Source organism: Taudactylus pleione, unplaced genomic scaffold (genome assembly GCF_031769625.1).
Source record: "Taudactylus pleione unplaced genomic scaffold, aTauple2 ptg000256l, whole genome shotgun sequence".
NCBI lineage: Eukaryota > Metazoa > Chordata > Amphibia > Anura > Myobatrachidae > Taudactylus > Taudactylus pleione.
The window spans coordinates 9100713-9117438 of record NW_028284658.1 but is presented as its reverse complement, the minus strand read 5'-3'; the positions used below and the strand labels follow the sequence as shown (position 1 = coordinate 9117438).

The 16726-nt window shown below is 46.8% G+C and overlaps 1 protein-coding gene across 1 annotated transcript in view; it reads right to left on the bottom strand.

Annotated features, from left to right (window-relative positions):
* GGT7 (gamma-glutamyltransferase 7) overlaps nucleotides 1-16726 on the bottom strand; it is a 74314-nt gene that overhangs the window by 14025 nt on the left and 43563 nt on the right. Inside the window, exons 8-10 of the mRNA XM_088480632.1 lie at nucleotides 13014-13101; nucleotides 9292-9419; nucleotides 6818-6906 (exon numbers count right to left, since the gene is read on the bottom strand). Coding sequence (XP_088336758.1) covers nucleotides 6818-6906; nucleotides 9292-9419; nucleotides 13014-13101 — 305 coding nt within the window. The remainder of the gene's footprint in view (nucleotides 1-6817; nucleotides 6907-9291; nucleotides 9420-13013; nucleotides 13102-16726) is intronic.

Below are 16726 nucleotides of genomic sequence, written 5' to 3'. Positions count from 1 at the left end.
AAAAGTTAACGCCAGAGTTTCCAGTGTGTTTAATAATTTGACAACTAGCACTAAGTGGAGGCACTAAGTATAGGATACATATGTCTCTGGCTTAGGGCTCATCTTGCAGTTATCTTCCACAATTAAATGGGTAGTTACACTAAGAGGAAATAAATGTGGTAAGTTTTTGTATTTTGTGTGGAGATTTACCAAGCCTTCTAAAGAGTAAAAGTGGAGGTTGCCATAGCAACCAATCAGATTCTAGCCATCATTTCACAGAATGTACCACATAAATGAAAGCTACAATCTGATTGGTTACTATGGACAACAACTCCACCTGTCTTTTTGAGAAAGTTTGATAAATCTTCCCTATGACAAATATTCATATGTTCTCAACAATGAAACTTCCACCGCAGGGTACCACCTACTATTTTCATAACTCACTTCATTATTAAAGCGTTTGCTTTTTTCAACCTACAATACAGCTCTTTATTTACACTGGTTTATCTGTTCAAATTAATGTCTTTTCTACTTCAGGGTCCATAGGGTATCCACAGGATACCTTGGGGGTATAGGTGTGACGTCAGTCGCAGAGCACCAAAGAGTTAAGCTTTCAGCCTCCCAGGATGCACTAGGTCCCCCTCCTATACCCCGCCCCCGGGCCAAGGCACCTCAGTTTAGTTTGGTGCCCGGCCGGCGTCGGGTGCACCTGTCGGAGTGGGGGCTAGAAGAGCCCCTGAAGCTTTCTTCAGTGCAGCTGTGGCTGCACATCTGGATGTACAGCATGGACAGTCAGTCCTGACGTCCATGCTGTCTTCCCTACACCCCCGCCGGTACCAGAACGCCGGTACCGATCCGGGGATGCTGGTGAGCATCTGGGGTCACAGCTAGCGGTGACCCCAGATGTTCCGGACCATGGCCGGATCCAAGGGGGACAAAGGTAAGCAGCGGGGTCCCGCGGTGGGTCCCCGCTGGTCACATGGTCCTAAGTCCCCAGGCAGGGGGCTCCCTGGGGACTGGCTGCAGCGTGGAGCCAGGTACTGAACCTGCGCTTTCCACTACCCCCTGGGACAGCGGACCGCAGCAGAGCGGTAGCGCTGCGGCGTCCCAGGGGTTAAATGCATGCCAGGGGAGCGCGCCTTCCCTGTCTCACAGCCGGCGCCTCCCCCGCTGCACACAGCCCTCTGCACTGTGCTGACTGGTCCTGTGTCAGCGCTCCTCCCCCACGCCAGCTTCTCTCTGCTCCTCGGCGGCCATCTTCTCTGCAACGCATGGTGAACGCTGCTGGAAGTCTGGAAGGAAGCATCGTGGTCTGGGTCCCCCCGCATACCTCTCCTCCGCTGTGGCTCAGGTCTGTGTATGCAGCGCTGTGTCCTACCAGGCCCTGTGTCTGTGTAGTTGAGTGATCAGCGCTGTTAGTGCAGGAATTGTTATTTCTCTGCATTGTATGTGACTGTGCTAGCGCTGCCTGTAACTTTTCTTCTCTAAACTGTCAGCTTTATTACTGTCCCTGTTCTTTCTGCTAAAGCCCTTGCGGTGCGGTGCTGCAGGGTGGTCTCTCGCCTATTTAATACTTAATTGGTGAGAGAGGTCACATACGTGGTGCCATCATGTCTGAAAGTGATTTTCCCCTCCGGCTACAGTGTACCACGTGCAAAGTACCGTTAGCGGAGGGGGAGGGTAGCGCGGAGGGCCTTTGCCGGCAGTGTTTGTCCATGGCGCGGCCTATTACGGTTACAGCACCGGTACAGGAGCCGCCCTGGGCTTGTTTCGCTCAGGCGTTAACAGCTTTAGTGGGCCAGTTAGCTCCGCAGCCCGCGTTTACTCCGATGGGTTTGTCCCAGCAGTCTGTGGTGTCGTCACCCATGCAGGGGTTCCCACGACAATTGGTGGTACCCCACAGTCTCCCTATTTCCCCGCTCCCGGGTTCTCAGGAGCCAGCGTGGGTTAACTCCCTGACGAGTTCTGTACAGCACTTGTCGGATGTGTTGCAAGGGGAGTCTGTGATGCGGCCTCATAAAAGGCCGGTGGCGTCTCTGTCCGCTCCTTATGAGGATGACGAAGGGACGTCTGATGATGGGGAGATTCTGGATCCTTACGATCAGGAACCTCTCCATACTAAGGACGCTGATGCTAAGTCCAAAGTATATATTCCTGGACTTATTCGGGCGGTCCGCACAGCCTTGGTGATTGAGGACGAAGTTCCCCCAGCGGCTAAATCTAAGTATGCCTTTTTCAAAGATGTGAAGGGCGATGCCACAGTCTTTCCTCTTTCGGGTCAGTTGGTGGACCATTTAGAGGAGGCGTGGAAACAACCTGGCAAAAGATACCAGCCGCAGAGACGCCTGGCGGTGGCTTATCCGTTCGCGGATAATTATTTTGCTAAGTGGGAATCCCCTCCACAGGTGGATTCTCACGTGACCCGTCTTGTCCGTGGTGCCACATTGCCGATGCCATCCATGTCCTCCCTTAAGGATGCTACGGACCGCAAGGTAGAAATCTGCCTGAAGTCCGCTTATTCCCTTGCAGGGGGGGCAGCACGGCCGGCTATGGCCATTTGCTGGGTTGCCAGAGCGATGGAGCGCTGGGCGGATTCATTAGAGGCTTCTTTTGAATCCGACTGTCCGGCCGAACAGGCGGAGTTGATTGGCAATCTCCATGATTCGGCCACCTACATCAACGAGGCGGCTCTAGACATTAGTACTCTGGTGTCTAGAATTTCTTCAGCAGCGGCAGCTGCTCGTCGCACCTTGTGGCTGCGATCCTGGAAGGCGGACGCAGATTCCAAGAAAGGTCTGGAAGCGTTGCCGTTTACCGGAGAAGTTCTCTTCGGTCCGGATCTGGATAAGATTGTGGCCACGCTGGCGGCAGCCAAATCTGCTTGTCTCCCGTCGGCCGCTGCTCCTTCTGGTTCTGGACCATGGTCCTTTCGGTCATCTAGGGCCCAGGGCAGGCCCAAACCACAGTCGTTTCCTCGACAGGCTGGCCCTAAGAAATCGGTCAAGCCCCGGAAACAGGCATGGAGTACCAGACGTCCGGCCCCCAAGCCAGATGACAAGCCTGCGGCCTGACGGTCCGGGTCTCCCCTTGGGGGATCCCAGGGTGGGAGGCCGCCTGCTGCAGTTCTCCCGGTGTTGGTCGTTCACTACGACAGACACTTGGGTTCTGGAGGTGGTCTCCCACGGGTACGCCCTCTCCTTCCGGCACAGACCCCCGGCTCGATTCTTCACCACGGGTCTACCATCAGACCGGAACAAGGCTACGGAGCTGCGGAAGGTATTGCACACTATGCTCCAGGCTGGAGTTATAGTGCCTGTTCCATTCTCCCAGAGGGGCCAGGGTTTCTATTCAAATCTATTTTTGGTACAGAAACCCAATGGGTCATATCGTCCGATTCTCAACCTCAAAGCACTCAACAAGTCTTTGCGGGTCCCGAAGTTTCGGATGGAGACCCTACGGTCCATCATTCTGGCGCTGGAACCTGAGGACTACATGGTGTCATTGGACATACAGGACGCTTACCGGCATGTCCCTATTCTTTTGCGCCATCAAGAGTTCCTTCGGTTTGCAATCCGCAGCGACCACTTCCAGTTTCGGGCGTTACCTTTTGGCCTGGCGACAGCACCACGTGTTTTCACCAAGGTGATGGCGGTCATGGCGGCTTCTCTGCGGCTGCAAGGAGTCCGCATGTTGCCGTACTTGGACGACCTGTTATTGGTGGCAGGATCTCCAGAGCTCCTGTTACACCACTTGGACCTGACCATTGCACTGCTGCAACGGCACGGCTGGCTAATCAACTGGCAGAAGTCCACTCTAATCCCGTCTCGGAGGATTCTGCATCTTGGAGCCTTATTGGACTCGGGACAGCAAAGGATCTTCGTGACGGAGGACAAGATCTCTGCTTTACAGTCAAGGGTGCGCAGTTGTCTGCACAGCCGCCGGGTGTCCTTACACTCGGCGATGAGGTTACTGGGCTCCATGGTGTCGGTGTTCGACATTGTGGAATACGCCCAGTTTCACTCCAGACCTCTGCAGCACCTGATCCTGTCCAAGTGGAACGGGCTGCCTCAGTCTCTGAAGTTCCAGACGATTGTGCTCACCCCGGAGGTTCGCCTGTCCCTTGCCTGGTGGTTAAAGACGACCCACCTCAACAAGGGACGTCCGTTCTGGGTTCCAAATTGGGTCCTGTTGACAACGGACGCCAGTCTTCGGGGCTGGGGAGCAGTTTCGGGTCCACACTTGTTCCAGGGCAGGTGGACGCCGACAGAAGCGGAGCTTCCAATAAATATCTTTTAACTCCGTGCGGTCTTCAATGCTCTCCTGCAGGCACAGCGGTTTCTCCAGGGTCACCCGGTGCAGGTCCAGTCGGACAACGCTACCACCGTGGCCTACATAAACAGGCAAGGAGGAACTCGCAGTCGGGCGGCTCTCGTAGAGGTCTCTCGGATCCTGGTTTGGGCGGAGCGCAATCTTCCGGCCATATCAGCGGTCTTCATCCCGGGAGTGCTAAATTGGGAGGCGGACTTTCTAAGTCGCCAGGACGTTCATCCAGGGGAAAGGTCCCTGCACCCGGACGTTTTTCAACTACTGGTGGACAGGTGGGGTCTTCCAGAAATCGACCTCATGGCGTCCCAGCACAACAACAAGTTGCCGGTGTACGGGTCTCGCACAAGAGACGAAGGGGCGTCTCTGGTGGATGCTCTGTCCGTCCGGTGGACGTTCCGGTTCGCATACCTGTTCCCTCCGGTCTCCCTTCTTCCACGGGTAATCTGGAAATTCAAACAGGAAGGAGGGACGCTCCTGTTGATAGCTCCCGCGTGGCCCAGACGGCACTGGTTCTCAGACCTTCAGGGTCTGTCCGTGGACAGTCCTCTGCGGTTGCCGCTACGACCGGACCTTCTGTCTCAGGGTCCTTGTCTTCACCCGGACCTGACTCGGCTGTCTTTGCCGGCGTGGCTGTTGAGACGGCCATGCTGAGGTCCCGGGGGTTTTCCAGCTCTGTGGTGCGTACCATGTTACAAGCTTGGAAACCGTCTTCCGCGAGGATATACCATCGCGTGTGGCATACGTTCTTCCAGTGGTGTCGACCGAGAGGTTATGCACCGCGGGAGTTTCGTCTGTCTCGGATTCTCGCCTTCCTGCAAGAGGGACTAGATCATGGGCTTCGCCTTGCTTCTTTGAAGGTACAGGTTTCGGCCCTATCTGTCTGGTTTCACCGTAGGATTGCTACAATCCCAGATGTGCGCACCTTTATGCAAGGTGTTCTCCGTATTCAGCCGCCCTTTGTTCCACCTGTGGTGCCTTGGGATTTGGCTGTGGTCCTGAGGGCTCTCCAAGGACCGCCATTTGAACCACTGGGCTCAGTGGATATTAAATGGCTAACAGCTAAGACTGTTTTCCTTCTGGCCATTGCTTCGGCCAGACGTGTTTCTGAGTTAGGGGCTCTTTCTTGTAGACCCCCTTTCTTGGTTTTTCATGGGAACAGGGCAGTGCTCCGCACTCGGCCCGAGTTTCTTCCCAAAGTTGTTTCCCAGTTTCATGTTAACGAGGAAATAGTTGTACCGGCCTTTAACTCACCGGGTCTTTCCGTGGGTGAGGCCTCTTTGGATGTTGTGCGGTTCTTAAGGACTTATGTTGACCGCACTTCTTCGTTTAGGAAGTCGGACGCTTTGTTTGTCCTCTATGGCTTCCGTAAAAAGGGTTGGCCTGCTTCAAAGCAAACTTTGGCAGCCTGGATCCGTATGGCTATTTCTGAAGCTTATCTTCATGAAGGCCTACCGGTCCCTCCTTCTCTGAAGGCTCATTCCACTAGGTCTGTGGGTCCTTCGTGGGCAGCTCGACGTGGTGCCTCGGCAGTTCAGATCTGCAAGGCTGCTACGTGGTCTTCTGTCCATACCTTCGTGAGGTATTACAGGTTTGACACCTTCGCCTCTCAGGATGCTTCCTTCGGGCGGCGGATTCTCATTTCTGCACAGGAGCGTCCCCACCCTTAAAGGATACTGCTTTGGGACATCCCCAAGGTATCCTGTGGATACCCTATGGACCCTGAAGTAGAAAATATGAGATATGGTAAGAACTTACCCTTGTTATCTCTATTTCTATGAAGTCCATAGGGTTCCACAGGACTCCCGCCCTGTCGCACCTGTTCTGCAGATGGGCTTTGCTCTGGTCACCGGTTTTCCGTCTCCCTCTGGTGAGAATGTGATTCTTGTATGTGTCCAGATCTTTGTTCTCTCTCTTCCTTCTCCTCCTCCGGCCTATGGCTTGGTAACTAACTGAGGTGCCTTGGCCCGGGGGCGGGATATAGGAGGGGGACCTAGTGCATCCTGGGAGGCTGAAAGCTTAACTCTTTGCTGCCCTGCGACTGACGTCACACCTATACCCCCAAGGTATCCTGTGGAACCCTATGGACTTCGTAGAAATAGAGATAACAAGGGTAAGTTCTTACCATATCTCATATTTTTTCAATTAATGATAACATGAAAGGCATTCAACTGCAAGAGGTGCCTGAGGTCTGATTAATGTCACCGTAATCATAAATATGCACCTTCGTACCATGCCATTTATTAGATTCTTGTCCAACAAAACTAAGCATTAATTTATGTGCAGGAACAGCATTTTAGTGAACTTCAGGAACATTCATGTCTTCACAACAACTCCTCACATAAACAGGCACCTGACCACCAGAAAAGAAGCACCTCAGCATTATTATGGTTAGTAAATGAGCCCCGGTGACGGAAATGGAAGAGAATGGAGAGTTGACTTCACAGATTCCTTCAAAAAGTTATGTTGTGTTACAGGGTGAGTGAAGTATGGAACTCTGCTTGGCTGTATTCACCTCAGTATCTCTGCTACGTAACCAGCCACTGTTTGGTCAAAAGAGGGATCCCCTAATTTGCTGGCACAACCAAGAGCTATTTTTAGAGTCTGCAGTAAAAACAAACAAAAAATAAATGATTAAACAGAGATAATGGATCACTGTGGTGTTGCTTACTGACATATAGGGGCATATTCAATTGTGTGCGAGAATAGCAAAAAAAACAGCACCTGCGAGGTTTTTCCTGCAGTTGCGGGCTATTTGCTATTCTATTAGGTGCGTGGTTTTTTAAAAACACACCGGGAGGTTTTTTTTCACGCACCTCCTGAGGAAGCGTGACTTTTCCTACAATCGATAATTTAAGGAAAAATCACCGGGATTTGCTCTGACACCCCCGTGGCACCCCCCCCCCCCCCCCCCGAGGACTAATTAAGCAATTGGAAGTATCCAATTAGCTTAATTAGTCCTTAATTACTCACCTTCCTCAGCGCTGTCTTCTGCATCCAGCATCAGGGGCCGGCTCTTCAGCAGCAGGGTGAGTATGTCAGTGTGTGTGGTGTATGTAAGTGTGTATGAGTGAGTGTGTGTGTGCATGAGTGTGTGTGACCCCCGGTGCGGTGTGTGTGGCCCCCCCGGAATGAGCGCTGGGAGAACTACATCTTTCAGCAGCCCTTGCTCCTCCCATCATCCCCTGGGACTCCCAGCAGCCCCCTCTTTTCATTTTATGCAGCACAGGATTTTCAGAGCTGAAAACCCAGCGACCACTATTTTTTTAATTGAATACCGCGGGTAGCGGGAGTGTGCATACCCGCGGTATTCTGGAATTGGCCGCAAGGTGCGCAAGGTTTTTAACTCGCTAAACCTCACGCCCAATTGTATATGCCCCATAGTGTAATACCTACAAGCTGCTATTTCAAACCTCGTGGCTACCTGCAGCTCGCAGTCTATTACATTTCCTGCAGCTTGCAATCTATTGCATTTACCTAGAGTCTTACAACTATTAGAAGTAAGAAAATCTGTGTTTCTCTACATTCTTTCATAAAATGTTAGATCTTCTCACATCAATATATTCTTATTTTATTCTGAGATAACCAAGTTACAATTCCTCAAAGGTGCTTAAACTGTACTTCAAAAACAAGTAATATTGGTACATAAAAATACTGTAGATATATAATAGTGCATTATTACCAGGAAAACAAACAAACAAATTATACTGTTTTGTAGAAATTCAAATTTACATGGAAGTACTGCCAAGGAGGCGACATTCATCAAGTCATGTAGAGATTACAGTGGTCTCCACCTGTACAGGGCCGTAACTAGGGTAGTGCGATCAGTGCCATGGCACAGGGCACCGCAGGGCAGGGGGCGCTGTTTGGCCCTGTCAATTTTCCTGTTTATTATCATTCTCACTTGTAGCTTCCTCTTCTTTTATCCCCAGCATCTCTTGGCCTCCCCTATCTCCTCCCTGGTCCTTCCCCATGAGGCCATGGCCCTTTCTCAGGTGCACTATCTTATGTCCCTATTTAAAAAATGGGAGGAGGGGGGGGGCGCCAATGCTCTCCCTGGTCAGGACACCAAAAAGGCTAGTTACGGCACCTGTACAATGGGGAAGTTTGTCACAAAGTGCTGATGGCCTTGGTGACCTTACAGCGATCCCCGGCACTTTCTCAGCACCGCCACAAATAAAGGCATGAACTCAAACTTACATCCCGTTCCACCTAAAGCTATGGTGTAAAAAGAGCGGATGAGGCTTGGTCTGCAATAGTCTGCAATATGAGACACATTTCACAACACTGCAGGGATTTGTGCCAGTGGAGCCCCTTTTCGCAGCTGTGGTAACTGTATTTTATATGATAACTTCTGTACTGAAACTATACTTCACAGTGAGCAGTTAGTGCCCTTTGTGTAACCAGAGTTGCAATGTACATGGCAGTAACCTCACCACCCAATATTATCACTCTGCAACTCCCAGCACTCTCTAAAGCACCTGTAAGGCAAGGTCCCCAAACTGGGTGCCATGTGGGACTTGCACAGGTGCCACATGTTGGTTGTCCAGGACAAGATAAAATTATGTATAGTCAATGTGATAGGCAAAACCAGTGCTGATGGTTGGCAATCATAAAATATGTGGACAAAGAGAAGGACAACCCTGTCCACCTCAACATAACTGAACCTAAGGGTGACATGTAAGCACACTTTGCTTAAATTAATAATTTTACGTAATTTAACGTAGGAAACGTTTGGTCTGGGGGTGCAACTCTACATTTTAATACTTATGAGATTGCTATAATAGACATCTGTAGTCATAGTCTTCTGTTGGGAGATGAAGATACTGCAAATAACCTTCAGTTACTTATGAAGATGACAGACTTTTCATTAAGAAAGGTTTGAGAATCCATAACAGAGCACATCAATATTAGTTCTTAGTTATCAATGTTAGTCCAATTAACTACTTCATATCACACATTACAGGAACTGGTAAGCCTCAAACTCACCTCTGCTATCCAATGCAGGGCACTAGAGCGAGACGTGTGCTTGGTGAGATTAGCCCCTTCCAGTATATTGAGAGCAGTTATGAGGGCAGGGCCAGAATGTGGGGCAGGTGGGGCAAACACAAGATGACCTATAAAACAAGACAACACATTATAATTCTCTTCAAAGAAAAATGTCCAATGCTAGATGTTGGCACAGCACTATCCATTCATCCACTATGTCCTTGCCACTGGATGAATATAGTAGCATAGTCTATACGCAACGTAAAAGCTTTGGTTTTGTACCACTATGACTGAACAGTGCAGTGAGCCTTTTCAAAGGTGCATGTCTCCCATCCCTAACCCTCTAAAATCTAGATGTCCCCTGCAGTGTGCATTAAGGAGGTAAAATATCAAGAGATGCACTGTACAGTAGTGTAATTATCACATCAAAGTTCAAACTCACATCATCCCTTTCATTAAAATAAATATTTTAATTTTTTCTTAAAATACTGATTACGCCTCATATACAGTATAGCTTAAATTAGTCTTGAGTCTGAGGGAGCTGCCTTTACTACAAGTGACACTACTGTGTGTATAAAGCTTTTTATAACATTTCTGGGAGTGAACTTATTTCTCTGAAGAAGGCATAAAACAAATCCTATTCAAAGTATAGGGTGAAACCTGAAGACTAATAGCTCTGTGCTGGTGCAAATTTTAGTCTTTTTGTTAGAGGGAATGGCTGTGCATCCCTCAGTGCAGCATGGAATGCCCTTAAAAAATGCATCTCTCCACTCTTTTGCCTCCTTACAATAATCTCACACTGCAAAAGTAAATATTGTTTCTGCATTAGGAGCACTGGTGCACCAACTCTTTCACAGGCCCTATAGATAGAGCAGGGTGTGCTCGGGGACTGACACATTCGCACCAAAGCATATTTGGCTGAACTGAAAGACAAAACGGGTTTCATTGTGCATGTCCTGGTTTTTGGGAGAAGAAAGCCCATGTGCAGTCCTGTGATGGAAATTTAGCTGCCATCTTGTTCAGCAGAGCCAATGTGCCTGCTTGTGATGGAAATCTAGCTGCCATCTTGTTCAGCAGAGCCAATGTGCCTGCTTGTGATGGAAATCTAGCTGCACCTGCACAAATAAAGTCACATTACATTTTCATGCTGAGCCCAGGGGAGAAACAGTAAAAGGGCCCAAGAATGAAGAACAAGTTGTAGCCCCCAATAGTCAGTTTTTCTTAAATTGCAAATAAAACCATGTGCTCTTAATATGAAATAAAGTACCGTATACACTCGAGTATAAGCCTCAGCTTATACTCGAGTGATGGTCCAGGACCAGGGCCCGTTCTCCCGTTACACAGCTGAGTAGGGTGCCACATATCGGAGGGCACCTCACTCAGCTGCATACCATGCGGGCCGCAGTGCAGACTGTGTCTCTGTGACACAGCTGCACCGCATGTGTAGCGCTGACTGGACGGAGTTCGGTCAGCACTACACAGTGCCAAACACACAGCTTCCGGCAACGGCAGCTGTGTGTTTGTTGTAATTAGCAGCCGATGAGAGTCTGTTCCGGCTCCCGCAGTGGGTAATGGGAGAGACATCATGATGTCATGACGTCTCTCCCATAATGCAAAGTGGCCGGAGGAGCCAGTAGCAACGTCGGGACCAGGAGCGGGGTTTCAGGTAAGTGTTTGTTTTTCTTTTATTACGTCTCTCGCTACGGGGGGGGGCTACTACTGGGGGCAGTACCAGGGGGGGATTACTACTGGGGGCACTACCAGGGGGGGATTACTACTGGGGGCACTACCAGGGGGGGATTACTACTGGGGGCACTACCAGGGGGGGATTACTACTGGGGGCACTACCAGGGGGGATATTACTACTGGGGGCACTACCAGGGGGTGATATTACTACTGGGGGCACTACCAGGGGGGATTACTAATGGGGGCACTACCAGGGGGGGAATATTACTACTGGGGGCAGTACCAGGGGAGGGATTACTACCAGTAGCTGCTGCATTTCCCACCCTAGGCTTATACTCGAGTCAATACGTTTTCCCAGTTTTTTGTGGTAAAATTATACTCGAGTATATACGGTACATACAATATCTATATATTTCTGTCTTTGCTAATTACAATACAGCAATATATTACATAAACATTTTTATAAATGCGTGTAGTTATGTAAGCAGACACAACCTGTTACTGACTACCTACATGTAAACTAACTGAGCAAGCATAATCATAATATACAATATGGAAAACATTACTGTAGGACCCTGGCAGTGCTAGACCTAAATGGTTAACAATTGTTAGCAGCTGTGAACTAAAGGACTGCCAATCCAAGTGAGAGCAAGCAAAGGCCTGAAAGTGTTAAATACCAGTGTTATTCAAATGGAATGAAATAAACACAGGCAAATTAAATATAAAAATAGATTATTGGCACACCTCACATAAATTCTAGTTGTTTAATAAATATGGAGCCGAAGTATATATGCAGAGATTAATATATATAATCAAAAATGGCTTACCATTAAGAACATCAAAGTATAAAAACGCCCCAAATAGTAAAATCTAGCAATAATATATGCAATAAGATCTGATAGATAAACTCATTCTCTCTTATTAGCTGTTCCAGGTGTGACTTTAGTAATGCAGATGATTATAAGTTACCTGCATTACAAAAGACATTATTACAGACCATGGATAAGTAATATTTCACAAGGTTAAATTAGATGACTTATGCTGGGCATACACTATACAATTACCTGTCAGATATCTGTCCAATCTGGCTGGTTGGAATGAAAATATGGGAGCAAATGATAAGTGACCATTTACTCATGAACACTGGAAAACAGTCAAAAATGTTTGTGCAGACAAATTAGTTAAATCAAACATATTTAACCAATTTGTACAATTGTTGTTGTATATGAGATTTGGAGCAGCTGGTAGAATCTCATTTGCGCCCATACATTACCAGGTTTTCATTTCAACCAGCCATATTGGACAGATATCTGACAGATAATTGTATAGTGTATGCCCAGTATTACATAACTACTTACTATGGGCCACATTTAGAGTGAGCAGCAAATGCAACTAATAGGCTGCGTTTTCTTATACAGGCTGCAGCTGCATGCAGTCATGGTATTGAATCTTCTAGCTGGGAGTACTCCTAATTCTGACTGAGGTCCAGAAAAAGATATTTTCTACCTTGGCAAAATTGTCCTTTTATCCTTGATAAAAGATTAAAAATGATCTGAAACGTTGGAAAACTATGTCCTGAGACAAGCAGTGGATATTTTAAATTACTACAAAGTCCCGTGAGTGCCGCCGGTTGTGACACTTCATGGTGTGTGGAGGGCACCTGGGCAAATATTGGACTATATGTTTTTCAAGTGCCGGTCAGTTTGGATTATATATATATATATATATATATATATATATATATATATATATATACTGTATATCTCATGGTGTCAGTGCCTCCTACACAACAACATATACATTACATTTCAGGAAGGCACCAGGGCAACTACTTATCTTTGAGTAAATTTTATATATATATATATATATATATATATATATATATATATGTATATATATATAAACAGCCCAGGAGGGCTGCTAGTCTTCAGAAGAGATCCTGATATTACCAAAAGTCATTACTGTATTTAAAAAGAAAAAAATCTTTTACACATGTGAGTGTATGCTTTTTAAAATGGTTTTAACATTGCAACTACCTTGATAGACAGTTTGCACAGGTTTTTCCACAGAAACAGTGTAGTTGCTGAAATCTTCTTCTGAAATCACTCCACCTTGTGCATTGATCTGACAAAAAAAAAACAGTTACTAGGAAATCCCAGATTGTGAATCGTGTATCAAACAACTGGACAATAGTTTTTACAAAGGTTCCTGAGTTAGTATTATACATAGATCAATGAGTGAGTATCTGTGACAACCACAACAGGTTCCCTGCACCTTGCAAATCCACAGGTTGCGTAATTGCATAACACTGTGCGCATTCGGTATGGAATGCCGGCTGCCACATGACCGGCAGTACGAATCCCGGCTGCGGCAGCACGACAAAACAGTGAGCCCGGCAGCAGAAGACCGACAGCGCTGGACATCCCGATCGTCTAAAGGTAAGTATAAACTATTCTATTCTAACCCCCTAACCCTCCTTAGGGGTGCCTAACCCTAACCTCCCCCCCAAGTGCCTAACCCTTATCCCCCCTCTAAGTGCCTAACCCTAACCCCCCTTCCCCGCTGCCTAAACCTAAATCCCAGGGGGGGTGCCTAACCCTAAGACCCAGGGGGGGGGTGCCTAACCCTATCCCTCCCTCCCCCTAGGCTAACCCTAACCCTCCCGGTGGGGTGCCTAGCCCTGTCCCCCCCGGGTGGCCTAAACCTAACCCTCCCCCCCCCGCAGCTGTCCGCTTGCGGCGCCCGGCATCCTTTCGATCGGGATGCCAGGCGCCGGTGTGCCGGCGTCGGGAAAATGACATGCGTCTGGATTTAACCCTAGCCAGGATTAAGGATTCTAGATGCCGGCGGTTGGGATTGCGACCGCCGGCATCTTAAACGTATCCCGTATGTAATATCTGGAAATCTTTAATGACAATAACATGGATTAAACAGTCTTCTGCTGCTTCAGAACTCCCTCTGTTCATTAAAGAGTCTGTATCACATCACTGAGTACACTGAGAAATAGACTTCCATTAGTTGTTATTGCACCTAGACCTATATTTGAAGCTTTATTTGGCTGTTATTGGAAAAATTAACTGTAATGCTACAGTGCAATGTTATATACAGACATTTTTACATTTAAAAATCAGTTGAGCAGAAAAGCTAACAGTACACTAGAAGGCAAAATATTATTTTACAATAATTCTAAAGATTTCTTATAAAGTATGCTAAAACCCCCCATGGTGTCAGCCTCTGTCCTGGCAACATATATCTGACACGACAACTCCAATTATCTAAAGGATTTGTTTTCAAATTATAACAACTCAAACATATATACCCTCACATTATCCCCACATAAGGTTACACAACTAATTTTAACCAGCAATATAGAAAGCATCATTGAGAAATTAGAAAAGCTGCAATATTACATAGAAAATACAGCATTATAAAATGGCCTTCCTGAGAAACCATGGTTTATATAAAAAGCTGGGTACACACTAAACGATGTGTACCCAGCCTGATCTCGCTAACAACGGGACCCGGCGGTGCATACACACTAAACGATTCCGGGAGCGTTGGAGTGAAGGCGGGGGCCATGCTGACAAGCGCATCATCAGCGACATAGCCGGCACACCGCTGGATCAGACGACATATCATCTAGTGTGTACCCGTTTAAGAAGAAAATATGTAGATATGGATACCAGTGGTGTCCAATGAATGCAAAACACTGGAAAAACAGCAAATAACTGTATAATTAGACACACTGGGAAATTATTTGTTTTGTTCAAGATTTAGCAGAACTATCAATTTTAAATCAATTGTACTGATTAAGCATTTGCTGCAATGTGAAATTAAAAAAACAGACAGATTTTTTTCTTAATCGCAAATAAAGTAAAAACAGACACTAATTGATTACAAGTATTTAACCTGTTGTTTTAATACCTGGGCCCGTAGTCAATTAGAGGCAAAAAGCCGTGATCGGCGATAAGTTTTCGCCTGTTTCCGAAGTATCGCCTAGGCAAAAACTCCATAGGCAACAACAGGCGAAAATGTTTCTCCACCAACAGGCAGGAGAAAAGAAGTGCAAAATCCCTATTTTCTAGTAAAAAAAAGTGGGGACTTGGTTCAGAACCCTTTGGTCGTCACCTCCCCCCCCCCCCCAAACACAAAAAATATGTAAAGAATTCTAAATAAATCCTAAAAAGGCCATGACATTTTTGGGGTGGAAATAAAATAAGTGTTTGAAAATTGGGCTAAAGTACTGGGATAGGCATTTTGGGGTGCTCTATGGATAGGACAGGTTTTTAGGATTGCAGGAGGCTGCAGCAGGTGTATTTAAATAAAAATTATTATGCACTTTACAAACCCCAAAATATACTAGTACCCATTTACATGTACCCCCAATTTAACTACAGCTATATTTTTCCCAAAAGACATTGCTTAACATAATTTTTCCACACTTATGCAAATATGCATATAACAGCCCTTTGACTCAAAATAAGATTCCTAATTACTTTTCTTATGGCTAATAATACACTTCTATATTGATTCCCTGGGTGAGTTAAGCATTATTGGGAGTCCAGACTGATTTCCCCCCAAAAAACTGACCTTTTCTCCAGGTCCGCTATTCGCTGCATTCGCCCATATGCGTTTTTGTCTATTTTACAATTGAATAGGGCGAAAAGCCGGTGCGCGCATTGAGTAAGCAAACGAAAACTTCACCTCAAAACACGCGAATGAGGCAAAAACATTGCGCTTATTGCCAATCGCAGCTTTTCACCTCTCACTGAATTTGGCCCTCATAGGTTTAGCTGCAATTACAGCTGAGTCTACTTGGGTAAGTTTTTTCCAGCTTTGCACATCACTGCAATATGCACCAGCTCTGCTTTTGAATGTTGCTCGAGCTCCATCAGGCTGGATAATGACAGTTGGTGATCATCAGATCAATAGAATGGTGTTTAAATGTGTCTGAAATCCCATTGTTTTGGGGGATTTCAGACACACTAATGTGGTTTCTATTGTATGTTCCACATTATGGCTCTGCTGGAATACAAATCTTTTACCACAGTGGTTCTCAAATTCGCTCCTTAGGACCCCAAACAGTTCACGTTTTCCAGGTCACCTACCAACATTTTTAAGGTGACCTTGAAAACATGAACTGTTTGGGTTCCTGAGGACTGAGTTTGAGAGCCACTCTTTTACCAAGTCCTGGGTCTCTTGCAGACTACAGAAGGTTTTCCTCCAAGATGTGTCTCCAGCTTGTTCCATCCATTTGGTGCTCTATTTCTGACAAGTTTTCCAATACTTGAAGCAGAGAAGCATCCCCACAGCATTAAACTTTGCTACTATTCCTTATGCTAGGGACACTGGGCCTGATTTAAAGATGTAAGCAATCATGCAGATTGAGCAATAGATTGCCATTGTGCATGTGTGTAAGCCGCACTGTGCATCCACATTGTCGAAGCTGGAATTTTGCGAATGGCCGCCTAAGCTAAGATCCGCGGTGTGCGTATAATAGTAGTTTTATGTCTCCACTCAGAGACACATTATTGATGGATTAAGAACCACCTTGTGCCATCCCATAATAACACTAAATAGTATATAAATGTAAGCCTAAATTATATTTTAAAATCAGATTGTGATAGCATGTTGTTCGCTATCAAAGGGTGGACTGTTAAAGCTGGAATTTTGCGAATGGCCGCCTAAGCGCCATTTTAGATAAACTCACACTTTACTACATGTGGCGATATTAATATTAGCATCATGC